This window comes from Melanerpes formicivorus, unplaced genomic scaffold, assembly GCF_026170545.1.
Source record: "Melanerpes formicivorus ecotype bairdi unplaced genomic scaffold, bMelFor1.0.p_v2 SCAF_10, whole genome shotgun sequence".
Classification (NCBI taxonomy): domain Eukaryota; kingdom Metazoa; phylum Chordata; class Aves; order Piciformes; family Picidae; genus Melanerpes; species Melanerpes formicivorus.
This window is the reverse complement of record NW_027142362.1, coordinates 20,942,238-20,965,818: the sequence shown is the minus strand read 5'-3', so window position 1 is coordinate 20,965,818 and position 23,581 is coordinate 20,942,238. Positions and strand designations below refer to the sequence as shown.

General features: G+C 62.7%; 1 protein-coding gene across 3 annotated transcripts in view; it reads left to right on the top strand.

Annotated features, from left to right (window-relative positions):
• The window catches only part of CSNK1G1 (casein kinase 1 gamma 1), an 84,803-nt gene that overhangs the window by 49,229 nt on the left and 11,993 nt on the right, over window positions 1–23,581 (top strand). For all 3 annotated transcript variants that reach the window (XM_068144180.1, XM_068144178.1, XM_068144179.1), the window contains 7 exons: window positions 511–662; window positions 9,330–9,564; window positions 13,698–13,783; window positions 14,381–14,465; window positions 18,455–18,603; window positions 20,363–20,467; window positions 22,578–22,682. In XM_068144180.1, coding sequence (XP_068000281.1) covers window positions 511–662; window positions 9,330–9,564; window positions 13,698–13,783; window positions 14,381–14,465; window positions 18,455–18,603; window positions 20,363–20,467; window positions 22,578–22,682 — 917 coding nt within the window. The remainder of the gene's footprint in view (window positions 1–510; window positions 663–9,329; window positions 9,565–13,697; window positions 13,784–14,380; window positions 14,466–18,454; window positions 18,604–20,362; window positions 20,468–22,577; window positions 22,683–23,581) is intronic.

Below are 23,581 nucleotides of genomic sequence, written 5' to 3'. Positions count from 1 at the left end.
GCTCCCCAGGCTCTGCTCTGCCAGCCTGGCTGTATGGTGTCAGTGCTGGCTGCAGCTGGGAGCTCCTCATCCCCAGGCCCTTCTCCTGCTCCCCAGGCTCTGCTCTGCCAGCCTGGCTGTGTGGTGCCAGTGCTGGCTGCAGCTGGGAGCTCATCATCCCCAGGCCCTTCTCCTCCTGCTCCCCAGGCTCTGCTCTGCCAGCCTGGCTGTGTGGTGCCAGTGCTGGCTGCAGCTGGGAGCTCCTCAGCTTCATCCCCAGGCTGGAGCCCTCCAAGCCAGGCACCTCCCTGCGGCCAGGCTGCCCCTTTGCAGGCTGTCCAGGGGTGCAGCTGAGCTCAGCCTGCAGTGAGCCAACCTCCAGGGCATTCCTGGGGCCTGCTGAGGCTGATGTGCTTGCTGGGCAGGAGCAGGCAGAGGCACACTTGGCCTCAGGGCTGTGGCCAGCGAGGTGGCCACGCAGCAGGCAGGGTTTGGCTGTTGGCTGACCTCATTCCTTTCCTCTCCTTGCAGCTGAAGGCCTGCCCCAGGTGTATTACTTTGGACCCTGTGGGAAGTACAATGCCATGGTACTGGAGCTGCTGGGGCCTAGCCTGGAGGATTTGTTTGACCTCTGTGACAGGACATTCACGCTGAAAACGGTGCTGATGATTGCCATCCAGCTGGTGAGTAACAGCTGGCACCTGCCTGGGCACCTGCCTGGGCACCTCCCGGGGCACCCAGCCTGGGGCTGGCACCCAGCAAAGCCCAGGAGCCTCTGCTGATGGCAGACATCCACAGAATGGGCTGGGTTGGGATGTGCCAGATGTCTGGGCCAGACCTCCTGCCAGGAGCAGGGACACCTTTCACTTGGTGCTCAAAGCCCCAGCCAGCCTGACCCTGAATGCTTCCAGTCAGGAGCTGGCCAGGAGCAGGCAGGGTGAGCCTGCAGCACAGGAGGCCAAGGGCAGCACTGACAGCAGAGCCACAGAGGAGATTCTGCCACTGGGCTCTGCTGAGACCTCACCTGCAGTGCTGTGTGCAGGCCTGGAGCCCTCAGCACAGGAAGGACCTGGAGCTGATGGAGAGGCTCCAGAGGAGGCCATGGAAATGCTCAGGGGCTTGGAGCAGCTCTGCTCTGAGGCCAGGCTGAGGGAGCTGGGGGTGTTCAGCCTGGAGAAGAGAAGGCTCCAGGCAGACCTCAGAGCAGCCTCCCAGTGCCTGAAGAGAGCTACAGGAAGGCTGCAGAGAGACTGCTCCCAAAGGCCTGCAGGGACAGCCCCAGGGGCAATGGCTGCAAGCTAGAGCAGAGCAGATTGAGATTGGAGGTGAGGAACAAGTTCTGCCCCAGGAGGCTGCTGGAGCACTGCAGCAGGTTGCTCAGGGAGGTGGCTGAGGCTCCAGCCCTGGAGATGTTCAAGGTGAGGCTGGATGAGGCCCTGGGCAGCCTGATCTAGCTGGGGATGTCCCTGCTGGCTGCAGGGGCTTGGATGAGCTCTGGAGGTGCCTTCTGGCCTGGCCCATTCTGTGGCTGTGATCCTGTGGGACAGCCACAGCCCCTCCAGAGTCTCACCACACTCAGCACAGAATCCCAGGAAGGCTCAGGCTGGAAGGGGCCTCACAGATCATCTGCTCCAAGCCCTGCCATGCCCAGGGACATCTCTCAGCTACACTCAGCTGCTCAGGGCCTCATCCAGCCTGGCCTTCAACACCCCCAGGCAGGAGGCAGCCACAGCCTCCCTGGGCAGCCTGTGCCAGAGCCTCACCACCCTCACACTGAAGACCTTCTTCCTCAGCTCCAGTCTGGCCCTGCTCTGCCTCAGCTTCCAGCCCTTCCCCTTTGGCCTGGCTCTGGACACCCTCAGGAAGTCTCTCTGCAGCCTGCAGGCTGCCTCCAGGCCCTGGGCAGCAGCTGAAGGGATCCTGGGAGAATGTTGGAGAATTTCTTCCTTATGTCCAGCCTCAGCCTGCCAGGGTGCAAAGACTGCTCCTGGTCCTGTCCCTGTCCCTGCAGGCCTCAGCAAAACCTCTGTCTCCATCTCTCTGCTCCCAGAACCTTCTCAGCTCTGGGAGCACTCTCTGAAGGTGACATTATGCTGATGAGCAAACTTGCTGCTGGTGTGGCAGAGCCTGTGGAGCTGCATTCCTCTAGCCTTGTGTCCTCTGCCCCTCACAAGGCCTTGCCCCAGGCTCTGCCCCAGCTCCCTCCCTCTGTTTGGACACCCCCAGAGCACCTCTCTCCTTACCCACCCCTGGGACACCCTCCCACACCCCTACCTGTCCCACTGCCTGGGTGCCACCAGGCTGCTCAGGGAGCAAAACCTCTCTGAGTGGGGGGAGCTGAGCTGTGCTTGGCCAAAGTACCAACACTGGAGGTCTCTCTCTGGGTCAGAATTGGTCCAAGTCAGCCAAAGGGTTTAAATAACTAACAGCTGGAGAGTCCCAAAGGTGTGGGCAGCAGCAGCAGCACAGAGGCCCTGACCTGCCAGAGCAGGAAACAGAGTAGGAAGTGCAGAGTGCTGCAGCTGGGCAGGAAGAATGAACTGCAGCAGCACAGGCTGGGAGGGGATCTGCTGGGGAGCAGCAGGGAGGAGAAGCACCCAGGAGTGCTGGGGGGCAGCAAGGCCTGCATGGGACAGCAATGTGCCCTGGGGGCCCAGAAGGCCAAGGGGGTCCTGGGGGGCACTCAGCAGAGTGTGGCCAGCAGGGCCAGGGAGGTTCTCCTCCCCCTCTGCTCTGCCCTGCTGAGACCTCCCCTGGAATACTGCATCCAGCTCTGGGCTCCCCAGCTCAGGAGGGACAGGGAGCTGCTGGAGAGAGTCCAAGGGAGGGCTCCAAGGATGCTGCAGGGCCTGGAGCACTGCTGGTGAGGAGAGGCTGAGAGCCCTGGGGCTGTGCAGTGTGGAGAGGAGAAGGCTGAGAGGGATCTGCTCAATGTCTCTCACTAGCTGAGGGCTGGGGGTCAGGAAGGAAGGGACAGGGACAGCCTCTGCTCACTGTGCCCTGGGATAGGCCAAGGAGCAGGGGATGGAAACTGCAGCACATCACCACCACTGATGGTCAGCAGCTGGTCAGCAGCTCCTCCCCACCACCACCACTGATGGTCAGCACCCCCCCCTCCCCACCACTGATGGTCAGCAGCTCCCCCTCCCCACCACTGATGGTCACCAGCTCCCCCTCCCCACCACTGATGGTCACCAGCTCCCCCTCCCCACCACTGATGGCCAGCAGCTCCCCATCTCCAGCAGCACTGGGTGGGACAAGCATCTTGCTGGGTGAACAAGGCCTGGAGACCCCTGCAGGAAGCACCTTGGTGGCTTGCAGGGTGGCCTACAGCCACTGCTGGCTGCATGCAGCTCTCCCAGCAGCAGCTCACAAAGCATCCAGGCAGGGTGGAAGCAGAGAAGGAGGAAGCTGAGAGCCAGGAGCATCCTAGGCAGCCCAAAAGGCTCTGCCCTGGTGCCTGAGGAGGACTAAGTGCTGCAGGAGGCTCTGCTGGAGCCAGGAGTTGTTAAGGAGCAAACCAAAGAGGCTGTACTCAGGTCCTGACTTTGCAGTTGGCATCTCCAAGAACAGAGCCTTTGGGGGAGCAGGGAGAGACTGATGGGGTCCTGAACTTCCTGCTGGGAAGCAGGACTGAGAGCCCTGGGGGGGTTTAGCTCTCAGCCAGGTGAGGATCCAAGGGCTGGGAGGGTGCTGAAGGGCCTGGAGCAGCTCTCTTAGGAGGAGAGGCTGAGAGCCCTGGGGCTGTTTAGCCTGGAGAGGAGGAGGCTGAGGGGACCTGATCAATGTCTATCAATAGCTGAGGGCTGGCTGGCAGCAGGATGGGGCCAGGCTCTGTGTGGTGGTGCCCAGGGACAGGACAAGGAACAAAGGGCACAAGCTGGGACCCAGGAAGTTCCACCTCAGCAGGAGGAGAAACTTCTTTGGTGTGAGGCTGCTGGAGGCCTGGAGCAGGCTGCCCAGAGAGGTTGTGGAGTATCCTGTGGAGCCTTTCCAGCCCTGTCTGGATGTGTTCCTGGGTGCCCTGCCCTGGGTGCCCTGCTCTGGTAGGGGCTGGACTCTGGAGGTCCCTTCCTACCCCTCCCAGTCTGTGATTCTGTGATCTGTACAGAGGAAGAGGTAGAGAGTCAGAGAGTGGTTTGGGTTGGAAGGGACCTGAGAGACCACCCAGTGCCAAGCCCTTGCCTGGATTTGCCAGTTGGGAATGGGGCTGTTAGGCCTAGAAACCAAGGAGCAGCTGGGGTCTATCAGCCCAGCAGCTCTCATGGTGGAGCCAAGGAGGGCAGCTGGAGGCCCTGGCTGTGGGGTGCTGCTGGCTTGAGGATCAGAGTGGCTCAGGTTGGAAGGCGCCTCAGCCATGATCCCCTCCAAGCTCCCTGCCACGGGCAGGGACACCTCCCTGCTAGATCAGCTTGCCCAAGGCCTCCAGAGCTCCAGCCTGCCCTGAGCTGGGGGCCTGCCTGTTGCAGTGCAGCACTGCTGACCCCCCAGGGAGCTGCAGCCCCTAGCTCTCCCCACAGCTGTGCCCCAGCCCTGCTGCAGTCAGGCTGTGAGGTGCAGCACAGCAGAGCCGCAGTGACCTCTGCAGGCTGAGCTGCTCAGCACACAACCTGCCCTGGGGGAAGAGCTTGGCAGGGCCCGCAGCTGGCTGAGGGCAAAGGGCCTGCCCACAGAAGCCTCAAAAAGCCACCAGGCCCTGCAAGGCATGAGCCAGGGCAGCCATCAGTGCTATAGCCACGGGGATCCAGGCAGCAGCAGCAGTGTGCAGCTGGCACCAAGCTGAGTGGTGCTGTCCATGTGCCAGAGGGACCTGGGCAGGCTGCAGAGGTGGTGCCCAGGAGACCCTCCTAAGGTTCAACAAGAGCAAGGGCAGGTCCTGCACCTGGGCTGAGCAATCCTCACTGGCACTACAGGCTGGGGGAGGAGGAGACAGAAAGCAGCCCTGAGGAAAAGGAATTAGGGTTGCTGGGGGGGGGGAGAAGCTGGGCAGGAGCAGGCAGTGTGAGCCTGCAGCACAGGAGGCCAAGGGCAGCCTGGGCTTCATGCAAAGCAGTGTGGCCAGAGATGGAGAGAGAGGATCCTGCCCCTCTGCTCTGCTCTGTGAGACATCACCTGGAGCCCTCAACACAGGAAGGACCTGGAGCTGATGGAGAGGCCATGAAAATGCTCAGGGGCTTGGAGCAGCTCTGCTCTGAGGCCAGGCTGAGGGAGCTGGGGGTGTTCAGCCTGGAGAAGAGAAGGCTCCAGGTACAACTTAGAGCAACCTTCCAGTACCTGAAGGGGGCTACAGGAAAGCTGCAGAGAGACTGTTCCCAAAGGCCTGCAGGGACAGCACCAGGGGCAATGGCTTCAAGCCAGAGCAGAGCAGATTGAGATTGGAGGTGAGGAACAAGTTGTGCCCCAGGAGGCTGCTGGAGCACTGCAGCAGGTTGCCCAGGGAGGTGGCTGAGGCTCCAAACCTGGAGATAGATGTTCAAGATGAGGCTGGATGAGGCCCTGGGCAACCTGATCTAGCTGGGGATGGCCCTGCTGGCTGCAGGGGCTTGGACTGGGTGAGCTCTGGAGGTGCCTTCTGGCCTGGACCATCCTGTGACTCTGATTCACCTGATCTGCGTTGGAAACCTGGAAGCAAATGGAAAGGTCATCAATGAAATGGAGCTGGGAAGGGTTTCCAGTTGGGATCATCTGCTGAGTTAGGAGCTCAGAGGAGAACTGCTTCAGACCTCCTGAGACCTCACCTGTGATGGATTTGATATGAGAGAATCAGGGGGGTGGTTAGACTGGAAAGGACCTTGCAGGTCATTGAGTCCAACCATTATCTACCTACCATGGCCCTCAGCATGACATCCCCACAGCTCTGAAACCCCTCTGGGGAGGGAGACTACATTGCTGCTCTGGGCAGCCTGGGCCAGGCCTTGGCAACCCTTCTGGGGAAGAAGTTGTTCCTCATGGCCAACCTGCCCCTCCCCTGGAGCAACCTGGGGCCATTTCTTCCCTTTTTGTTACTAGGGAGCAGAGCCCAAGCCCAGCTGCCTGCAGCCTCCTCTCAGGGAGCTGCAGAGAGCAATGAGGTCTCCCTCAGCCTCCTCTGCTCCACACCAACCCCCCCAGCTCCCTCAGCTGCTCCTCCCCAGCCCTCTTCTCCAGCCCCTTCCCCAGCTCTGCTGCCCTTCTCTGGCCCTGCTCCAGCCTCTCAGTGTCCTGCTGGCAGTGAGGAGCCAGACCTGCAGCCAGCACTCCAGGTGCAGCCTCAGCAGTGCCCAGCACAGGACACAATCCCTGCCCTGCTCCTGCTGCCCACACCAGTGCTGCTCCAGGCCAGGCTGCTGGTGGCCTCCTTGCCCAGCTGGGCACTGCTGGCTCCTCTCCAGCTGCTGGCACCCAGCACCCCCAGGGCCTTTCCTGCTGGGCACTTTCCAGCCCCTCTGCCCCAGGCCTGCAGCTTCCATGGGGCTGTTGTGCCCCAAGAGCAGGATCCAGCCCTTGGCCTTGCTGAACCTCATCCCAGTGGCTTCAGCCCTTAGATCCAGCCTGGCCAGGTCCCTGTGATGAGCATCTCATTAATCTCATCTTCATCTCATTAATGTCCTCAGAATGATCAGCCTCTGACTGGGATGCCTTGGCAGAGGGCTCTCACCCTGCATCACCTCCCAGGTGTGGAGCTGCCCTTTCACCTTCCCTGCTCCATCTTTCTGGCCCAACAAAGCCAGGCAGGAGCTGGGAAAGCCTTCAGCCCTTCCTGGTGCCCCAGCAAGGAGATGAATCATTGTTTTTAGCCAGTGCTGAGGGTTGTGAAGCTTCTGGCTGCCCCAAAAGCTCCTTCCATGGAGGATCTGGCACGGCTGAGACAACAGCAGATGGGCCGAGGGAGGAAGGTGGTGAGACACAGAGCAACAAGGGAAGGCTGTGGGCAGGAGGAGAGCTCCTGGGAACTGGCTGAGTGTGTTTGAAATCGCTGCAAAAAGGCTGCAGCAGCAGCAGCAGCTCCCTGTGGCACCCCTCAGGAGCTGGGAGCACAGCTTGGGGGAGCAGAGAGAGGAGATCAAATTCCTCTTCCAGCTCTGCCTCCCAGGGGCTGACCCTGCTCCCATCACAGCCATGCTGCCTTGGTTGCCTCTCTCTGGTGCTGAGCTCCTCACAGAGCCTGGCTGGGTGACCCAGGTTGGACCAGACCCTAGGGGTCCCTGCACAGAATCACAGAATGGGAAGGGTTGGAAAGGGTCTTGTGGAGATCAGCAAATCCAAGCCCCTGCAGAGCAGGACCCAGGGCAGGGCCCACAGGAGCACAGCCAGGCAGGTTTGGAAGCTCTGCAGAGCAGGACCCAGGGCAGGGCCCACAGGAGCACAGCCAGGCAGGTTTGGAAGCTCTGCAGAGCAGGACCCAGGGCAGGGCCCACAGGAGCACAGCCAGGCAGGTTTGGAAGCTCTGCAGAGCAGGACCCAGGGCAGGGCCCACAGGAGCACAGCCAGGCAGGTTTGGAAGCTCTGCAGAGCAGGACCCAGGGCAGGGCCCACAGGAGCACAGCCAGGCAGGTTTGGAAGCTCTGCAGAGCAGGACCCAGGGCAGGGCCCACAGGAGCACAGCCAGGCAGGTTTGGAAGCTCTGCAGAGCAGGACCCAGGGCAGGGCCCACAGGAGCACAGCCAGGCAGGTTTGGAAGCTCTGCAGAGCAGGACCCAGGGCAGGGCCCACAGGAGCACAGCCAGGCAGGTTTGGAAGCTCTGCAGAGCAGGACCCAGGGCAGGGCCCACAGGAGCACAGCCAGGCAGGTTTGGAAGCTCTGCAGAGCAGGAGCCTCCACACCCTCCCTGGGCAGCCTGCTCCAGGCCTCCAGCACCCTCACACCAAACAGATTTCTCTCCATGCTGAGCTGGAGCCTCCTGTGGTTGAGTTTGTGTCCACTGCCCCTCCTCCTGTCCCTGGGCACCACTGAGCAGAGCCTGGCCCCGTCCTGCTGCCAGCCAGCCCTCAGCTATTGATAGACATTGACCAGCTCCCTCTCAGCCTTCTCCTCTCCACGCTGCCCAGCCCCAGGGCTCTCAGCCTCTCCTCCTCTTCCCCTTTCTGCTCCAGTCCCTCATCACCTCATCCCCTCGGTTGGACTCTCTGCAGCAGATCCCAGTCCCTCTTGAGCTGGGCACAGTATTGCAGCTGGGCAGAGCAGAGGGGAAGCAGAACCTCCCTTGAGCTGCTGGCCACACTGCTCTCACTGCCCCCGGTGGCCTGCTTGCCTACTGGGGCACACTGCTGTCCCGTGGAGCACTTCTTACCGACCAGCACCCCCAGGGCCTGCTCTGGGGAGCTGCTCTCCAGCAGGTCACCCCTCACCTCTGCTGGTGCAGAGCATTGTTCCTGGCCTGCCGTGCCTCTGTGCCAGGCTGATGCCACCTCTGCTGCCCTGCCAGGGCTGGTGCACTCAGCACTGCTGAGGCCAACCTCCAGTGCTGTGTCCAGCTCTGGGCTCCTCACTCCAGGAAGGACACCGAGGAGCTGGAGCAGGTCCAGAGCAGGGCAGTGAGGCTGGAGCAGGGCCTGGAGCCCCTGGGCTAGAGGAGGGGCTGAGGGAGCTGGGGGTGTTGAGGCTGGAGAGGAGGAGGCTGAGGGAGACCTCCTTGCTCTCTGCAGCTCCCTGCAGGGAGGTTGGAGTGAGGAGGGGACAGCCTCTGCTCCTTGGTGGCAAGGGACAGGAGCAGAGGAGAGGGTTCCAGGCTGCCCCAGGGGAGGCTCAGGCTGGGTGCTAGGAAGTATCTCCCCCCGGAGGGGTTCTCAAGCCTCGGCAGAGGCTGCCCAGGGCAGGGTGCAGGCACCACCCCTGGGGGGGTTCCAGCAGCTGGCACCAAGGGACCTGGCAGCGGGGTGCAGGGTGGGACTGGGTGAGCTCAGCGGTCTGCTCCCACTGTGGGGGCACTGTGTGCCCATGGAGGGGCTGTGTGTGCCCATGGAGGGGCTGTGTGTGCCCGTGGGGGCTGGGTGTGTCTGTGGGGGCTGGGTGGGCCCATGGAGGAGCTGTGTGTGTCCGTGGGGATGCTCTGGGTGCCTGTGGGTGCTCTGGGTGCCCATGGGTGCTGTGTGTGCCTGTGGAGGGGCTGTGTGTGTCCATGGGGATGCTCTATGTGCCCCCGTGGGTGCCAGGGTGGGTGCCAGGGCAGTGGTAGGGCGGTGCCAGGGTGGTGCCAGGGTGGTGGCAGGGCGATGGCAGGGCAGTGCCAGGGCTGTGGCAGGGCAGTGCCAGGGCGGTGGCAGGGCGGTGGCAGGGCGATGGCAGGGCAGTGCCAGGGCAGTGCCAGGGCGGTGGCAGGGCGGTGGCAGGGCAGTGGCAGGGCGGGCAGTGAGGCCAGGCGCCGTTGCAGATCTCCAGGATGGAGTACGTGCACTCCAAGAACCTCATCTACCGCGACGTGAAGCCGGAGAACTTCCTGATTGGGCGGCAGGGCAACAAGAAGGAGCACATCATCCACATCATCGACTTCGGCCTGGCCAAGGAGTACATCGACCCCGAGACCAAGAAGCACATCCCCTACCGCGAGCACAAGAGCCTCACCGGCACCGCGCGCTACATGAGCATCAACACGCACCTGGGCAAAGGTACGGCCTGGCCCGGCCCCTCACCCTCACCCCTCACCCCTGGCCCTGCCTCCTGACCCCTGACCACTGCCACACTGCATCCTGACCCCTGACCCTGCCCCCTGCCCCCTGACCACTGCCACACTGCCCCACTGACCCCTGACCCCTGACCACTGCCACACTGCCCCCTGACCCCTGACCACTGCCACACTGCCCCCTGACCACTGCCACACTGCCCCACTGACCCCTGACCCCTGCTCTCTGCCTCCTGCCTCTTACAGCAGCTCTGCCCTGCTGCCTGGGCTCTGCCCTCCTGCCTGGGCTCAGCCCTGCTGCCTGGGCCCTGCCCTGCTGCCTGGGCTCTGCCCTGCTGCCTGGGCCCTGCCCTCCTGCCTGGGCTCAGCCCTGCTGCCTGGGCTCAGCCCTCCTGCCTGGGCTCAGCCTTCCTGCCTGGGCTCAGCCCTGCTGCCTGGGCTCTGCCCTGCTGCCTGGGCCCTGCCCTCCTGCCTGGGCTCTGCCCTTCTGCCTGGGCTCAGCCTTCCTGCCTGGGCTCAGCCCTCCTGCCTTGGCTCTGCCCTGCTGCCAGGAGGCTGCTGGAACACTGGCACAGGTTGCCCAGGGAGGGGGTAGAGGCTCCAGCCCTGGAGGCTGGATGAGGCCCTGGGCAACCTGGTCTAGCTGGGGATGTCCCTGCTGGCTGCAGGGCTTGGACTGGGTGAGCTTTGGAGGTCCCTTCTGGCCTGGACCACTCTGTGACTCCATGATTCCATGATCCTGTGACTCTATGTCTGTAGCAGCAGGAGCTTCCCATTGCAGGGGTGAGGGTTGGGTGTTCTCTCACCCAGTCTCTGGTTGGGCAAAATCACCTCAGCCAGTGCACTTAGGCAAGATGTAAACCTGGCTTCCACCTCCTCTCCTCTCTCACTGCCTTCTTGGGTAGCAGCAGACAAGATTGCTGTGGCTGAAAGGGGAAAAACCAAACACCTCATGAAGTGTTTGGAGTCCCTTAAGCTCCCAGGGGCAGGAGGCCAGTGGGATGCTGTGGGAGCAGCTTCCCCCCAGCTATGGGATCGTGGCAGTGCAGGAGGGATGAGCCCAGCTGCCACTTCTGGAGACCCTGGTGGGGAGTCAGGGAGGGGTGGAGGGGTGAGAAGCTGCAGCAGGAGCAGGCTTGGGCACTGCTGGTGCCAGGGATGCCCTCTGTGGGTGCATGTGGGGAGAACAGGTTTGGATTGGATGTGAAGAACAAGTTCTGAACCAGGAAGATGCTGGAACACTGCAATGAAAATGCTCAGGGGCTTGGAGCAGCTCTGCTCTGAGGCCAGGCTGAGGGAGCTGGGGGTGTTCAGCCTGGAGAAGAGAGGGCTCCAGGCAGACCTCAGAGCAGCCTGCCAGGAGCTGAAGGGAGCTACAGGAAGGCTGCAGAGAGACTGTTCCCAAAGGCCTGCAGGGACAGCCCCAGGGGCAATGGCTTCAAACCAGAGCAGAGCAGATTGAGATTGGAGGTGAGGAACAAGTTGTGCCCCAGGAGGCTGCTGGAGCACTGCAGCAGGCTGCCCAGGGAGGGGGTTGAGGCCTCATCCCTGGAGATAATCAAGGTGAGGCTCCACAAGGTCCCTGCTGGCTGCAGGGGCTGGGCTGGGTGACCTCTGGAGCTCCCTTCCAACCCAAAGCATTCTGTGTGGTGTCTGCAGGAGCCTTCTGCAGGCCTTGCAGCTGGCTGTGGGGGCAGCCAGCCCTGGGCAGGTGTGTGAGAAGGGGCAGGGCTGGGGCAGGGCTGGGGCAGGGCTATCTCTGCCCAGAAGGCTTTCCTGGGGCTGCTGCTCCCGGGTGGAGCCATTCCCAGCACCAAGCTAAGCACAGGAGTCTGCTTGCAGCTCCTCTGAGGTGCACTCAGCCCCAAGAAGCTGCTCTGCATCCAGGACACCCTGGGCTCTGCTGTGCTGACTTCCCTGCTCCTGCTGGCCACACTCTTCCTGATGCAGGCCAGGATGCCCTTGGCCTTCTTGGCCCCTGGGCACACTGCTGGCTCCTGTTCAGCTGCTCCCCACCAGTACCCCCAGGTCCCTCTCTGCCTGGCTGCTCTCAGCCACTCTGTCCCCAGCCTGTAGCTCTGCCTGGGGTTGCTGTGGCCAACGTGCAGCCCCTGGCACTTGGATGTGTTCAATCTCCTGCCCTTGGCCTCTGCCCATCTGCCCAGCCTGCCCAGGTCCCTCTGCAGAGCTCTCCTCCCCTCTGACAGCTCAACTCCTGCCCCCAGCTCGCTGCCCTCTGCATGGCAGCAGCAGCAAGAGGATGCCCAGGAGGGGCAGTGCTGGAAGGAGCTCTTTCTGAGCTGCTCTGCTTGTGATGAGCTGCAGCAGCAGTGGGGAGAGGCTTGGTGCTGTGCAGCCTGGTGGCTCCCTGCAGCTCTCCCCTGCCCATTCAGAGACACAGAATTGTTATGGCTGGGAGAGACCCTTAAGATCCAGGGGTCCAAGCCTTCACCCAGCACTGCCAGGGCACTGCTGAGCCATGGCCCTCTGCACCACATCTCCACAGCTTCTCAGCCCCTCCAGGCCTGGGGACTCCACCACTGCCCTGGGCAGCCTGGGCCAGGCCTGGACAACCCTTTTGGGGAAGAAATTGTTCCTCATGGCCAACCTGAACCTGCCCTGGTGCAGCCTGAGGCCATTTCCTCTCATCCTATCCCTTCTTCCTTGGGAGAAGAGCCCAACCCCCACCTGGCTCCAACCTTCGTTCAGGGAGCTATAGAGAGCAATGAGGTCTCCCCTCAGCCTCCTCTGCCTCAAGCTACCCAGGGCCACATCAGGTCTGATCTTGAATGTCTCCAGGAATGTCTCAAGCACATCCTAGGGCAGCCAACACTTCCCCCCTCAGGCAGCTGTGGAGAGCCAGAAGCTCCCCTGACAGCCTCCTCATCTCCAGGCTGAACACCCCCAGCTCTCCCAGCTGCTGCTCTCCAGCCCTGTCCTCCAGACCCTGCACAGCTTCCTTCTGGACCCACTCCAGCTCCTCAATGTCCTTTCTGGGGTGAGAGAACCAAAACTGACCCTGTGCACTTCAGAGAGAAGAGCCTCACCCAGTGCTGTGCTGCCTCCCAGAGCCCTGGGGAGCTGCTCTGTCCCTCTGGGGGTGATGCTTCCACCTCTTGGGGCTGTCTCACAGCTCCTGTCTCACCTCCTGCCCTTTCTCTTTGCTTACACCTTCTGGGTTCCTGGGACCCAATGTGCCCTGGGGGCCCAGAAGGCCAAGGGGGTCCTGGGGGGCACTCAGCAGAGTGTGGCCAGCAGGGCCAGGGAGGTTCTCCTCCCCCTCTGCTCTGCCCTGCTGAGACCTCCCCTGGAATATTGCATCCAGCTCTGGGCTCCCCAGCTCAGGAGGGACAGGGAGCTGCTGGAGAGAGTCCAAGGGAGGGCTCCAAGGATGCTGCAGGGCCTGGAGCACTGCTGGTGAGGAGAGGCTGAGAGCCCTGGGGCTGTGCAGTGTGGAGAGAAGGCTGAGAGGGATCTGATCAATGTCTCTCACTAGCTGAGGGCTGGGGGTCAGGAAGGAAGGGACAGGGACAGCCTCTGCTCACTGTGCCCTGGGATAGGCCAAGGAGCAGGGGATGGAAACTGCAGCACAGGAGGTTCCAGCTCAGCAGGAGGAGGAACTTCTGCACTGTGAGGGTCCCAGAGGCCTGGAGCAGGCTGCCCAGAGAGGTTGTGGAGTCTCCCAGCCCTGTCTGGATGTGTTCCTGTGTGCCCTGTGCTGGATTCTCTGCTCCTGCTCTGGCAGGGCTTGGACTGGGAGCTCTCCAGAGGTCCCTTCCAACCCCTAACCTCCTGTGGGCTGGTAAGAAATGAGCCTCCCAGGACACTCCTGAGTGGCTTTGCTTTCAGGTACTGAAGATGTGAAGCTCTCCTTGGTTGCTCTTTGCTGGCAGCAGGGAAGATGCTGGGGGAGTGTAGCCACAGGGCTGAGTGCTCCTTGCTGCTGCCCTGCTCTAGGCTCAGCTCCACCATCCTTACCCTCCTGTGGGTAAGGTGTCACAGAAGCCTCTGGGTGGTGTCACAGAAGCTCTGGAGCTCCAGCCAGCAGCTGAAGGCTTGCCTGTGGGCAGCTGCTGGCAGCAGGGGGCTGGCAGTGATTTCTCCTCTCCTGTGTTGCAGAGCAAAGCCGCCGTGACGACCTGGAGGCCCTGGGCCACATGTTTATGTACTTCCTGCGTGGCAGCCTGCCCTGGCAAGGCCTGAAGGTAGGTCTGGGCCTTGCCCACTGCCCAGCTCAGCATCTGATGGGGTAGAATCCAACCAGAAGCACTGCCCTGCCCTTGGGGTCCTTGACCTGTCCTGATGAGGCCAGGAGCTGGCAATGGGCATTGGCAGCCCATTGCTAGAGGTGAAGAGAGAGGGGATCCTGCCCCTCTGCTCTGGGGCAACACAAGAGAGCCCTGGAACTGCTGGAGAGGGTCCAGAGGAGGCCACCAAGATGAGCAGAGGCTGCAGAACCTCCCCTGTGGGGGAGCTGGGGCTGTTCAGCCTGGAGAAGAGAAGGCTCCAGGCAGAGCTCAGAGCAGCCTGAAAGGGCTCCAGGAGAGCTGGGGAGGGACTCTGGAGAAGGGCTGGGAGGGACAGGCTGTGAAGCTCTCTTTGCTGGCAGCAGGGAAGATGCTGGGGGGGTGCAGCCACAGGGCTGAGTGCTCCTTGCTGCCCCCCTGCTCTAGGCTCAGCTCCCAGCTCCCTCACCTGCCACCAGCCCTGCCACAGCTCCTTTTGCTTCCCACACCGAGCTTCTTCATCCCCTGGCTGAGCTCTTGCTCCTCACACCACTCTGTTGTCTTTGTGTGCTGCAGGCTGACACCTTGAAAGAGAGGTATCAGAAGATTGGGGACACAAAGAGAAACACTCCAGTTGAAGTTCTCTGTGAGAACTTTCCAGGTAAAGCCCTGAGGGGACCCTCTAGGCGGGGACTGGAGAGTCCTGAGCTCCTCTGGCAGGAAGGCTCTGGTGCTCTGTAGCCATTATGGTGCTCCTCACACTGGCAGTTGACAACTGCAAGCTGCTGCTGTGAATCAGTGGGGCCTGGAGTGCTTGTGGGGTGGAAGGAGGCTGAGAATGCCTCCACCCAGGAGGCTGACAGTGCCTCAGGGCCTCCTCCTTAGCTTCCTTCCAAAGGAGGGCCTCAGTATTTACCCTCTCCCAAGTCACTCTCTTGGACCTGAAGAGTTCATTGTCTCCCAGACAGGAGGTTTCCCATCTTAACAGTGTGGGTGTCCAGCTTAGAAGATGAGGATAGGTCTCTGTCCTTGAAGTCCACCTGCTGGCAGCAGTTCTGAGCAGAGTGTTGCTAAAGATGAGCTTCTGGCCAAGCCCAGCAGCTTTCCTCCAGTGAGACAAAGGCCACCCTGGAGCTGGGAGGGCAGAGCAGAAGTGTGAAGCTCTCCCCTGGTGCCCTGTGGGTTTTGAAGTCCTGCTGGCAGGGAGAGCACCCAGCTTGGGTTAGGGGTGAGCCAAGAGGGACCTGGGAGGGGCAGGATATGTGCAGAAGGACCTGGGGGTGCTGGGGGTGCAAAGCTGGAGATGAGCTGGCACTGAGTGCTGCCAGCCCAGAGCCAACCTGCCCTGGGCTGATCCCCAGCACCCTGGGCAGCAGGGGCAGGGAGGGGATTCTGCCTCTGCTGTGCTCTGCTGAGACCTCCCTGCAGTGCTGGGACAGCTCTGGAGCCCTCAGCCCTGGTGGAGCAGGGCCAGAGGCCACAGCAGTGCTGGCAGCCCTCTGCTGTGAGGCCAGGCTGAGAGGTGGGGTGGTTCAGCCTGGAGAAGAGAAGGCTCCAGGGAGACCTTGTGGTGGCCTTTGAGTGCTTCAAGAGGTGATCAGAGAGCTGGGGACAGCCTTTGAGCAGGGCCTGTGGTGAGAGGGCAAGGGAGGGATGGTTTGAACTGAAGGAGCTCTGGAGCAGGCTGCCCAGAGAGGTTGTGGAGTCTCCATGTCTGGAGGCATTCCAGCCCCCTCTGGCTGTGCTCCTGTGTGCCCTGCCCTGGCAGGGGCTTGGGCTGGGTGATTTTTGAGGTCCCTCCATGCCCTGCATTCTGTGCTTCTGTCCCTCCACATGGCTCAGCTGAACTGGGCAGAGTGTGGACAGCTCTGCCCACTGGTGACCTGCCCTTCAGCCCAGCTTCAGCCCCACCTTGAGCACAGTGCCATGGGTTGAAGTTCACTGAAGAGCAGATGCAGTGTGTGCCAGCTCCAGGAGCTGCTCAGTGACTCTCAGGACCACAGAATGGCCTGGGGAGGCTCAAGCCTCATCCAGCCTGGCCCTCAACACCTCCAGGGGGGAGGCAGCCACAGCCTGCCTGGGCAACCTGTGCCAGGGTCTCCCCACCCTTGTATTGAAGAACTTCTCCCTCAGCTCCACTCTGACCCTGCTCTGCCCCAGCTCCACTCTCCCCCTGCTCTGCCCCAGCTCCACTCTCCCCCTGCTCAGCCCCAGCTCCACTCTGACCCTGCTCTGCCTCAGCTCCACTCTGACCCTGCTCAGCCCCAGCTCCACTCTCCCCCTGCTCAGCCCCAGCTCCACTCTGACCCTGCTCTGCCTCAGCTCCACTCTCCCCCTGCTCAGCCCCAGCTCCACTCTCCCCCTGCTCTGCCTCAGCTCCACTCTCCCCCTGCTCTGCCCCAGCTCCACTCTCCCCCTGCTCTGCCCCAGCTCCACTCTGACCCTGCTCTGCCTCAGCTCCACTCTCCCCCTGCTCAGCCCCAGCTCCACTCTCCCCCTGCTCAGCCCCAGCTCCACTCTGACCCTGCTCTGCCTCAGCTCCACTCTCCCCCTGCTCAGCCCCAGCTCCACTCTCCCCCTGCTCAGCCCCAGCTCCACTCTGACCCTGCTCTGCCTCAGCTCCACTCTCCCCCTGCTCAGCCCCAGCTCCACTCTCCCCCTGCTCTGCCCCAGCTCCACTCTGACCCTGCTCTGCCTCAGCTCCACTCTCCCCCTGCTCAGCCCCAGCTCCACTCTCCCCCTGCTCAGCCCCAGCTCCACTCTGACCCTGCTCTGCCTCAGCTCCACTCTGACCCTGCTCAGCCCCAGCTCCACTCTCCCCCTGCTCAGCCCCAGCTCCACTCTGACCCTGCTCTGCCTCAGCTCCACTCTGACCCTGCTCAGCCCCAGCTCCACTCTCCCCCTGCTCAGCCCCAGCTCCACTCTCCCCCTGCTCAGCCCCAGCTCCACTCTCCCCCTGCTCAGCCCCAGCTCCACTCTCCCCCTGCTCTGCCTCAGCTCCACTCTCCCCCTGCTCTGCCCCAGCTCCACTCTCCCCCTGCTCTGCCCCAGCTCCACTCTGACCCTGCTCTGCCTCAGCTCCACTCTCCCCCTGCTCAGCCCCAGCTCCACTCTCCCCCTGCTCTGCCCCAGCTCCACTCTCCCCCTGCTCTGCCTCAGCTCCACTCTCCTCCTGCTTAGCCCCAGCTCCACTCTCCCCCTGCTCAGCCCCAGCTCCACTCTGACCCTGCTCTGCCTCAGCTCCACTCTCCCCCTGCTCAGCCCCAGCTCCACTCTCCCCCTGCTCAGCCCCAGCTCCACTCTCCCCCTGCTCTGCCTCAGCTCCACTCTCCCCCTGCTCAGCCCCAGCTCCACTCTCCCCCTGCTCAGCCCCAGCTCCACTCTCCCCCTGCTCAGCCCCAGCTCCACTCTGACCCTGCTCTGCCTCAGCTCCACTCTGACCCTGCTCTGCCTCAGCTCCACTCTCCCCCTGCTCAGCCCCAGCTCCACTCTCCCCCTGCTCTGCCCCAGCTCCACTCTGACCCTGCTCTGCCTCAGCTCCACTCTCCCCCTGCTCAGCCCCAGCTCCACTCTCCCCCTGCTCAGCCCCAGCTCCACTCTCCCCCTGCTCTGCCCCAGCTCCACTCTCCCCCTGCTCTGCCTCAGCTCCACTCTCCCCCTGCTCAGCCCCAGCTCCACTCTCCCCCTGCTCAGCCCCAGCTCCACTCTGACCCTGCTCTGCCTCAGCTCCACTCTCCCCCCGCTCAGCCCCAGCTCCACTCTCCCCCTGCTCTGCCCCAGCTCCACTCTGACCCTGCTCTGCCTCAGCTCCACTCTCCCCCTGCTCAGCCCCAGCTCCACTCTCCCCCTGCTCAGCCCCAGCTCCACTCTCCCCCTGCTCTGCCCCAGCTCCACTCTCCCCCTGCTCTGCCTCAGCTCCACTCTCCCCCTGCTCAGCCCCAGCTCCACTCTCCCCCTGCTCAGCCCCAGCTCCACTCTCCCCCTGCTCAGCCCCAGCTCCACTCTGACCCTGCTCTGCCTCAGCTCCACTCTCCCCCTGCTCAGCCCCAGCTCCACTCTCCCCCTGCTCTGCCTCAGCTCCACTCTCCCCCTGCTCAGCCCCAGCTCCACTCTCCCCCTGCTCAGCCCCAGCTCCACTCTCCCCCTGCTCAGCCCCAGCTCCACTCTCCCCCTGCTCAGCCCCAGCTCCACTCTCCCCCTGCTCTGCCCCAGCTCCACTCTCCCCCTGCTCTGCCTCAGCTCCACTCTCCCCCTGCTCAGCCCCAGCTCCACTCTCCCCCTGCTCTGCCCCAGCTCCACTCTCCCCCTGCTCAGCCCCAGCTCCACTCTCCCCCTGCTCAGCCCCGGCTCCACTCTCCCCCTGCTCAGCCCCCGCTCCACTCTCCCCCTGCTCAGCCCCAGCTCCACTCTGACCCTGCTCAGCCCCAGCTCCACTCTCCCCCTGCTCAGCCCCAGCTCCACTCTCCCCCTGCTCAGCCCCAGCTCCACTCTCTCCTCCCTTGCCCTGTCTCTCTGCCCCGCTCCGGCCCAGTCCCTCTGCAGCCTTCCTGCCGGCCGGGCAGCCCCGCCGCAGCGCCTGCCGGCCCCGGGCTGCTGCAGGGTGCGTCAGGGCAGGGCAGGGCAGGGCTGAGGCTGCCTCCCTCCCCCCAGAGGAGCTGGCCACCTACCTGCGCTACGTGCGGCGCCTGGACTTCTTCGAGCGGCCGGACTACGACTACCTGCGCACCATCTTCACCGAGCTCTTCGAGAAGAAAGGCTACACCTTCGACTACGCCTACGACTGGGTGGGCAGGCCCCTGGTGAGTCCCACCACACACACACACACACACAGCCACCCTGGCACAGCCACACTCACACAGGCACAGAGCCACAGTCACAGAGACTTAATCGCAGAGTCAGAGTCACAGAAGCAGTCACAGTCAGAGCCACAGTCACAGAGGCACAGAATCAGAGTCACACAGGCACAGAGTCACACTCACAGAGTCACAGTCACAGAGGCACAGAGGCACAGAATCAGTCAGAGTCACACTCACAGAGTCACAGTCACAGAGGCACAGAATCAGTCAGAGTCACACTCACAGAGTCACAGGCACAGAGGCACAGAGGCACAGAATCAGTCAGAGTCACACTCACAGAGTCACAGGCACAGAGGCACAGAGGCACAGAATCAGTCAGAGTCACACTCACAGAGTCACAGGCACAGAGGCACAGAATCAGTCACAGTCACACAGAGTCACACAGTCACAGTCACAGAGGCACAGAGGCACAGAATCAGTCAGAGTCACACTCACAGAGTCACAGGCACAGAGGCACAGAATCAGTCACAGTCACACAGAGTCACACAGTCACAGTCACAGAGGCACAGAGGCACAGAATCAGTCATATCCACACTCAGAGTCACAGAGTCACAGGCACAGAGGCACAGAATCAGTCACAGTCACACAGAGTCACACAGTCACAGTCACAGAGGCACAGAATCAGTCATATCCACACTCAGAGTCTCAGAGTCACAGGCACAGAGGCACAGAATCAGTCACAGTCACACTCACAGTCACACAGTCACGGAGTCACAGTCGCAGAGTCACACAGTCACAGAGGCAGAGAGGCACAGAATCAGTCACAGTCACACATAGTCACACAGTCACACAGTCACACAGTCACAGAGGCACAGTCACAGAGGCACAGAATCAGTCACAGTCACACTCACAGAGTCACACAGTCACAGAGTCACAGAGGCACAGAGGCACAGAATCACTCACAGTCACACTCACAGAGACAGAGTCACAGAGTCACAGAGTCACAGAGTCACAATCACAGAGTCCCAGAGGCACAGAGTTACTGCTGAGTGAAGGGACCCCACCTGGAGCTCTGGGTCCAGTTCTGGACCCTCTATTCCAAAAAGGTGCTGGAAGGTGTCCAGAGAAGGGCCCCGAGGAGGAGCAGAGGGCTGGAGCTGCTCTGCCCTGGAGACAGCCTGAGAGAGTTGGGGTTGTGCAGGCTGGAGAGGAGAAGGCTCCCAGGAGAGCTTCTGGTGGCCTTGCAGGAGCTGCAGGGGGCTGCAGGAAAGCTGGGGAGGGACTTTGGAGGGTGTCAGTAAGGGATAGGGATCTGGGAGACCTCTGAGGGGGGCAGGAATCAGGCCTGGGACAGGGAGCCAGCAATGGGCACTGGCAGCTGAGCTGCCCTTGGCCTTCTGGGCTGCCAGTGCCCATTGCCAGAGGTGGAGGGAGAGGATCCTGCCCCTCTGCTCTGGGGTGTCAGGGAGGGATAGGACTGGGGGGGATGGAGCAGCACTAGAAGTGGGGAGATTCAGCTTGGATGTGAGGAAGAAGTTGTTGCCCAGGAGGGTGGTGAGAGCCTGGCACAGGCTGCCCAGGGAGGTGGTGGAAGCCTCATCCCTGGAGAGGTTTCCAAGAGGCAGAGCTGTGGTGCTGAGGGCCATGGCTTAGACCCAGCCCGAGCAAGGTTAGAGCATGGTTGGACTGGAGCCTCTGAAAGGGCTTTTCCAGCCCCAGGTGATCCTGTGGTGCAGCCTCTAACCAAGGCCTTGTCTTGCAGCCTACCCCAGTGGGCTCTGTGCACGTGGACTCCGGGACCTCTGCCGTGACGAGAGACAGCCACGTCCACAGGGACCGCCCCTCGCAGCAGGCCCTCCGCAACCAGGTCAGGCCCCTGCTGCCTGCCACCTCCCCTGCCGCCCCTCTGGCCTCCTCTGGGGGCTCCTCTGGGGGCAGAAGAGCCACAGGCTGTGGGAGGAGGCTGGGGCTGAGCTGTGCCTCGGCCAGGGCCAGCACAATCCCTGCACAGCCCTGAGGCTGCTCCTCAAGCGGAAGTTTGTCCAAGCAGCAGGGTGCTGAAACTCTGCCTGAGGCAGGGAGAGCCTCCCAGCTGTGAAGGGAGGAGAGGACACTTTGGAAGGGGACATTTGGCTGGAGCTGGGGGGGTTAAGGCAGCTCTGCAGCCTGGGCTGGCTGCTTGGCACTCTCACACCTGGACTGTGCAGCCAGACAGCACTTGTGGCCGGCAATGGACCTCCCCTTCTGTCCTGCCCATGAGCTTCACTTCCCTGCCTAGGAAGCTGACTTCCCCCACATTTTCCTGGCCAGGAAGTTAACTTCCCCCTTGTTTTCCTGCCCATGTGGTTGTGCATGGCAGGGGCTTGGAGCTGGGTGAGCTTTGAGGTCCCTGCCCACCCAACCCACTCTGTGATTCCCTGAGTCTCTGAGCTCCACGCTCAGACTCCACAGGCATCACTTCCTCGGTGTCCCTGCATGGCTCAGGGCAGCCCAGCTGCAGCCCTCTCCAGAACCAGTTCATCACACACTGGGCTGCAGAGCTGGAGCAGAACCATCTGGCTGCTGTGGCTGCTTGAGCTCTGCCCAGGAGCTGCTCCCAGGCTGAAGCTGGCTTCTGCTGATGCTGCTGTAGAGTGGTGCTGCTTCCCTGCCTGGGCTGGCCAGGCAGCCTGCTCTGCAAGAAGCAGCACTCAGGAGCTGTCTCCTGCCAGCCTTGCAAACCTGCAGTTCCATTCTTCAGTCCCTCCTAGCCTCAGGAGCAGGACCCAGGGGCTTCTGCTTGAAGTCTCTTCTGCCTTTTCTGCAGCAGCACTCAGCCCTCTGGCTTCTGCTCCCCTGGCATGGGCTGGGGCTCATCATCCATGGCTGCAGGGGACAGGCAGGGCCCAGGCACCTCTCTTTGGTCCCCTGCTGCAGCTTCCCTGCTGATAACCTGCTGTCATTCACTGGGGCTGCCTGTCTGCTGGCAGGGTGGAGGTGTCTCTGCTGAGCATCCCTCCTGCTGGCTGTGTGTGCACCAGCAGGGCTCTGCTGCTCTGCCCTCTTCTTATTTCAGACTTCTGCTTCAGCCTGGAAACACTTTAGAGAGTAGAGGCACAGGTGATGCTTCCTCTGCCCTGCTGAGAGCCCCCTACAGCTCTGGAGCCCTCAGCACAGACAGGGACCTGGTGGAGCAGGGCCAGAGGAGCCCACAGCAGTGCTGGCAGGGCTGGAAGCCCTCTGCTGTGAGGCCAGGCTGAGAGGTGGGGTGGTTCAGCCTGGAGAAGGGAAGGCTCCAGGAAGACCTTCTGGTGGCCTTTGAGTGCTTCAAGAGGTGATCAGAGAGCTGGGGACAGCCTTTGAGCAGGGCCTGTGGTGAGAGGGCAAGGGAGGATGGTTTGAAGTGCAAGAGGGAGACTCAGAGTGGAGAGAAGGGAGAAATGTTTGACACTGAAGGTGCTGAGAGCCTGCCCCAGGCTGCCCAGAGAGCTGAGAGCTGCCCCCTGGCTGGCACCACTGCAGGTCAGGTTGGCTGGGGCTGTGAGCAGCCTGCTCTGGTTGGGGCTGTCCCTGCTGGCTGCAGGGAGGGTTGGGAGGAGAAGGGGGACAGAGAGCCAGCAATGGGCACTGGCAGGCAGTGCCCATTGCCAGAGGTGGAGAGAGAGGATCCTGCCCCTCTGCCCTGCTGGCAGTGTGGCACCAGGAGCCTCTCTACCCCTGAGCAAGCCCCAGGCTGCTGCTGGGAAGTCAAACAGGATCTGCAGGTGGCTGGAGGAGTCCTGAAGGTCGCAAAGCAGCCCTGTGGTGCTGTGCTGAGCCCACAGTGTGCTCTGGCAGGGAGCTGGGAGGTTTGCCTTCCCCTCCTGCATGTTTCTCTGGGGGAGAAGCTGGACAGGAGCCAGCAATGGCACTTACCTCGCCGCCCAGCAGCCCCCCGCCGCCGCCCCTCGCTCACCTCCGTCCCTCTGCTCTCTCCCCCGGGGCCGCGCCGGGAGCAGGCGTCGGAGCGCCGCGGGGAGTGGGAGATCCAACCCAGCCGGCAGACCAACACCTCCTACCTGACCTCCCACCTGGCTGCCGACCGGCACGGCGGATCCGTCCAGGTACTGCCCTGCCCCGACCCTGCCCCGGGCTCTGCCCCCTCCCCTGAGCACACAGACACTGCCCTGCCCCTGCCCAGGCACTGACCCTGACCCTGAGCACACAGACACTGCCCTGCCCCTGCCCAGGCACTAACCCTGACCCCCGACCCTGCCCCGGGCTCTGCCCTGCCCCTGAGCACATAGACACTGCCCTGCCCCTGCCCAGGCACTGACCCTGACCCCCGACCCTGCCCCGGTCTCTGCCCTGCCCCTGAGCACACAGACACTGCCCTGCCCCTGCCCAGACACTGACCCTGACCCTGAGCACACAGACACTGCCCTGCCCCTGCCCAGGCACTGACCCTGCCCCTGAGCACACAGACACTGCCCTGCCCCTGCCCAGACACTGACCCTGACCCTGAGCACACAGACACTGCCCTGCCCCTGCCCAGGCACTGACCCTGACCCTGAGCACACAGACACTGCCCTGCCTCTGCCCAGGCACTGACCCTGACCCCCGACCCTGCCCCAGGCTCTGCCCCCTCCCCTGAGCACACAGACACTGCCCTGCCCCTGCCCCAGGCACTGACCCTGACCCCCGACCCTGCCCCAGGCTCTGCCCCCTCCCCTGAGCACACAGACACTGCCCTGCCCCTGCCCAGGCACTGACCCTGACCCCCGACCCTGCCCCAGGCTCTGCCCCCTCCCCTGAGCACACAGACACTGCCCTGCCCCTGCCCAGGCACTGACCCTGCCCCTGAGCACACAGACACTGCCCTGCCCCTGCCCAGGCACTGACCCTGACCCCCGACCGTGCCCCAGGCTCTGCCCTGCCCCTGAGCACACAGACACTGCCCTGCCCCTGCCCAGGCACTGACCCTGCCCCTGAGCACACAGACACTGCCCTGCCCCTGCCCAGG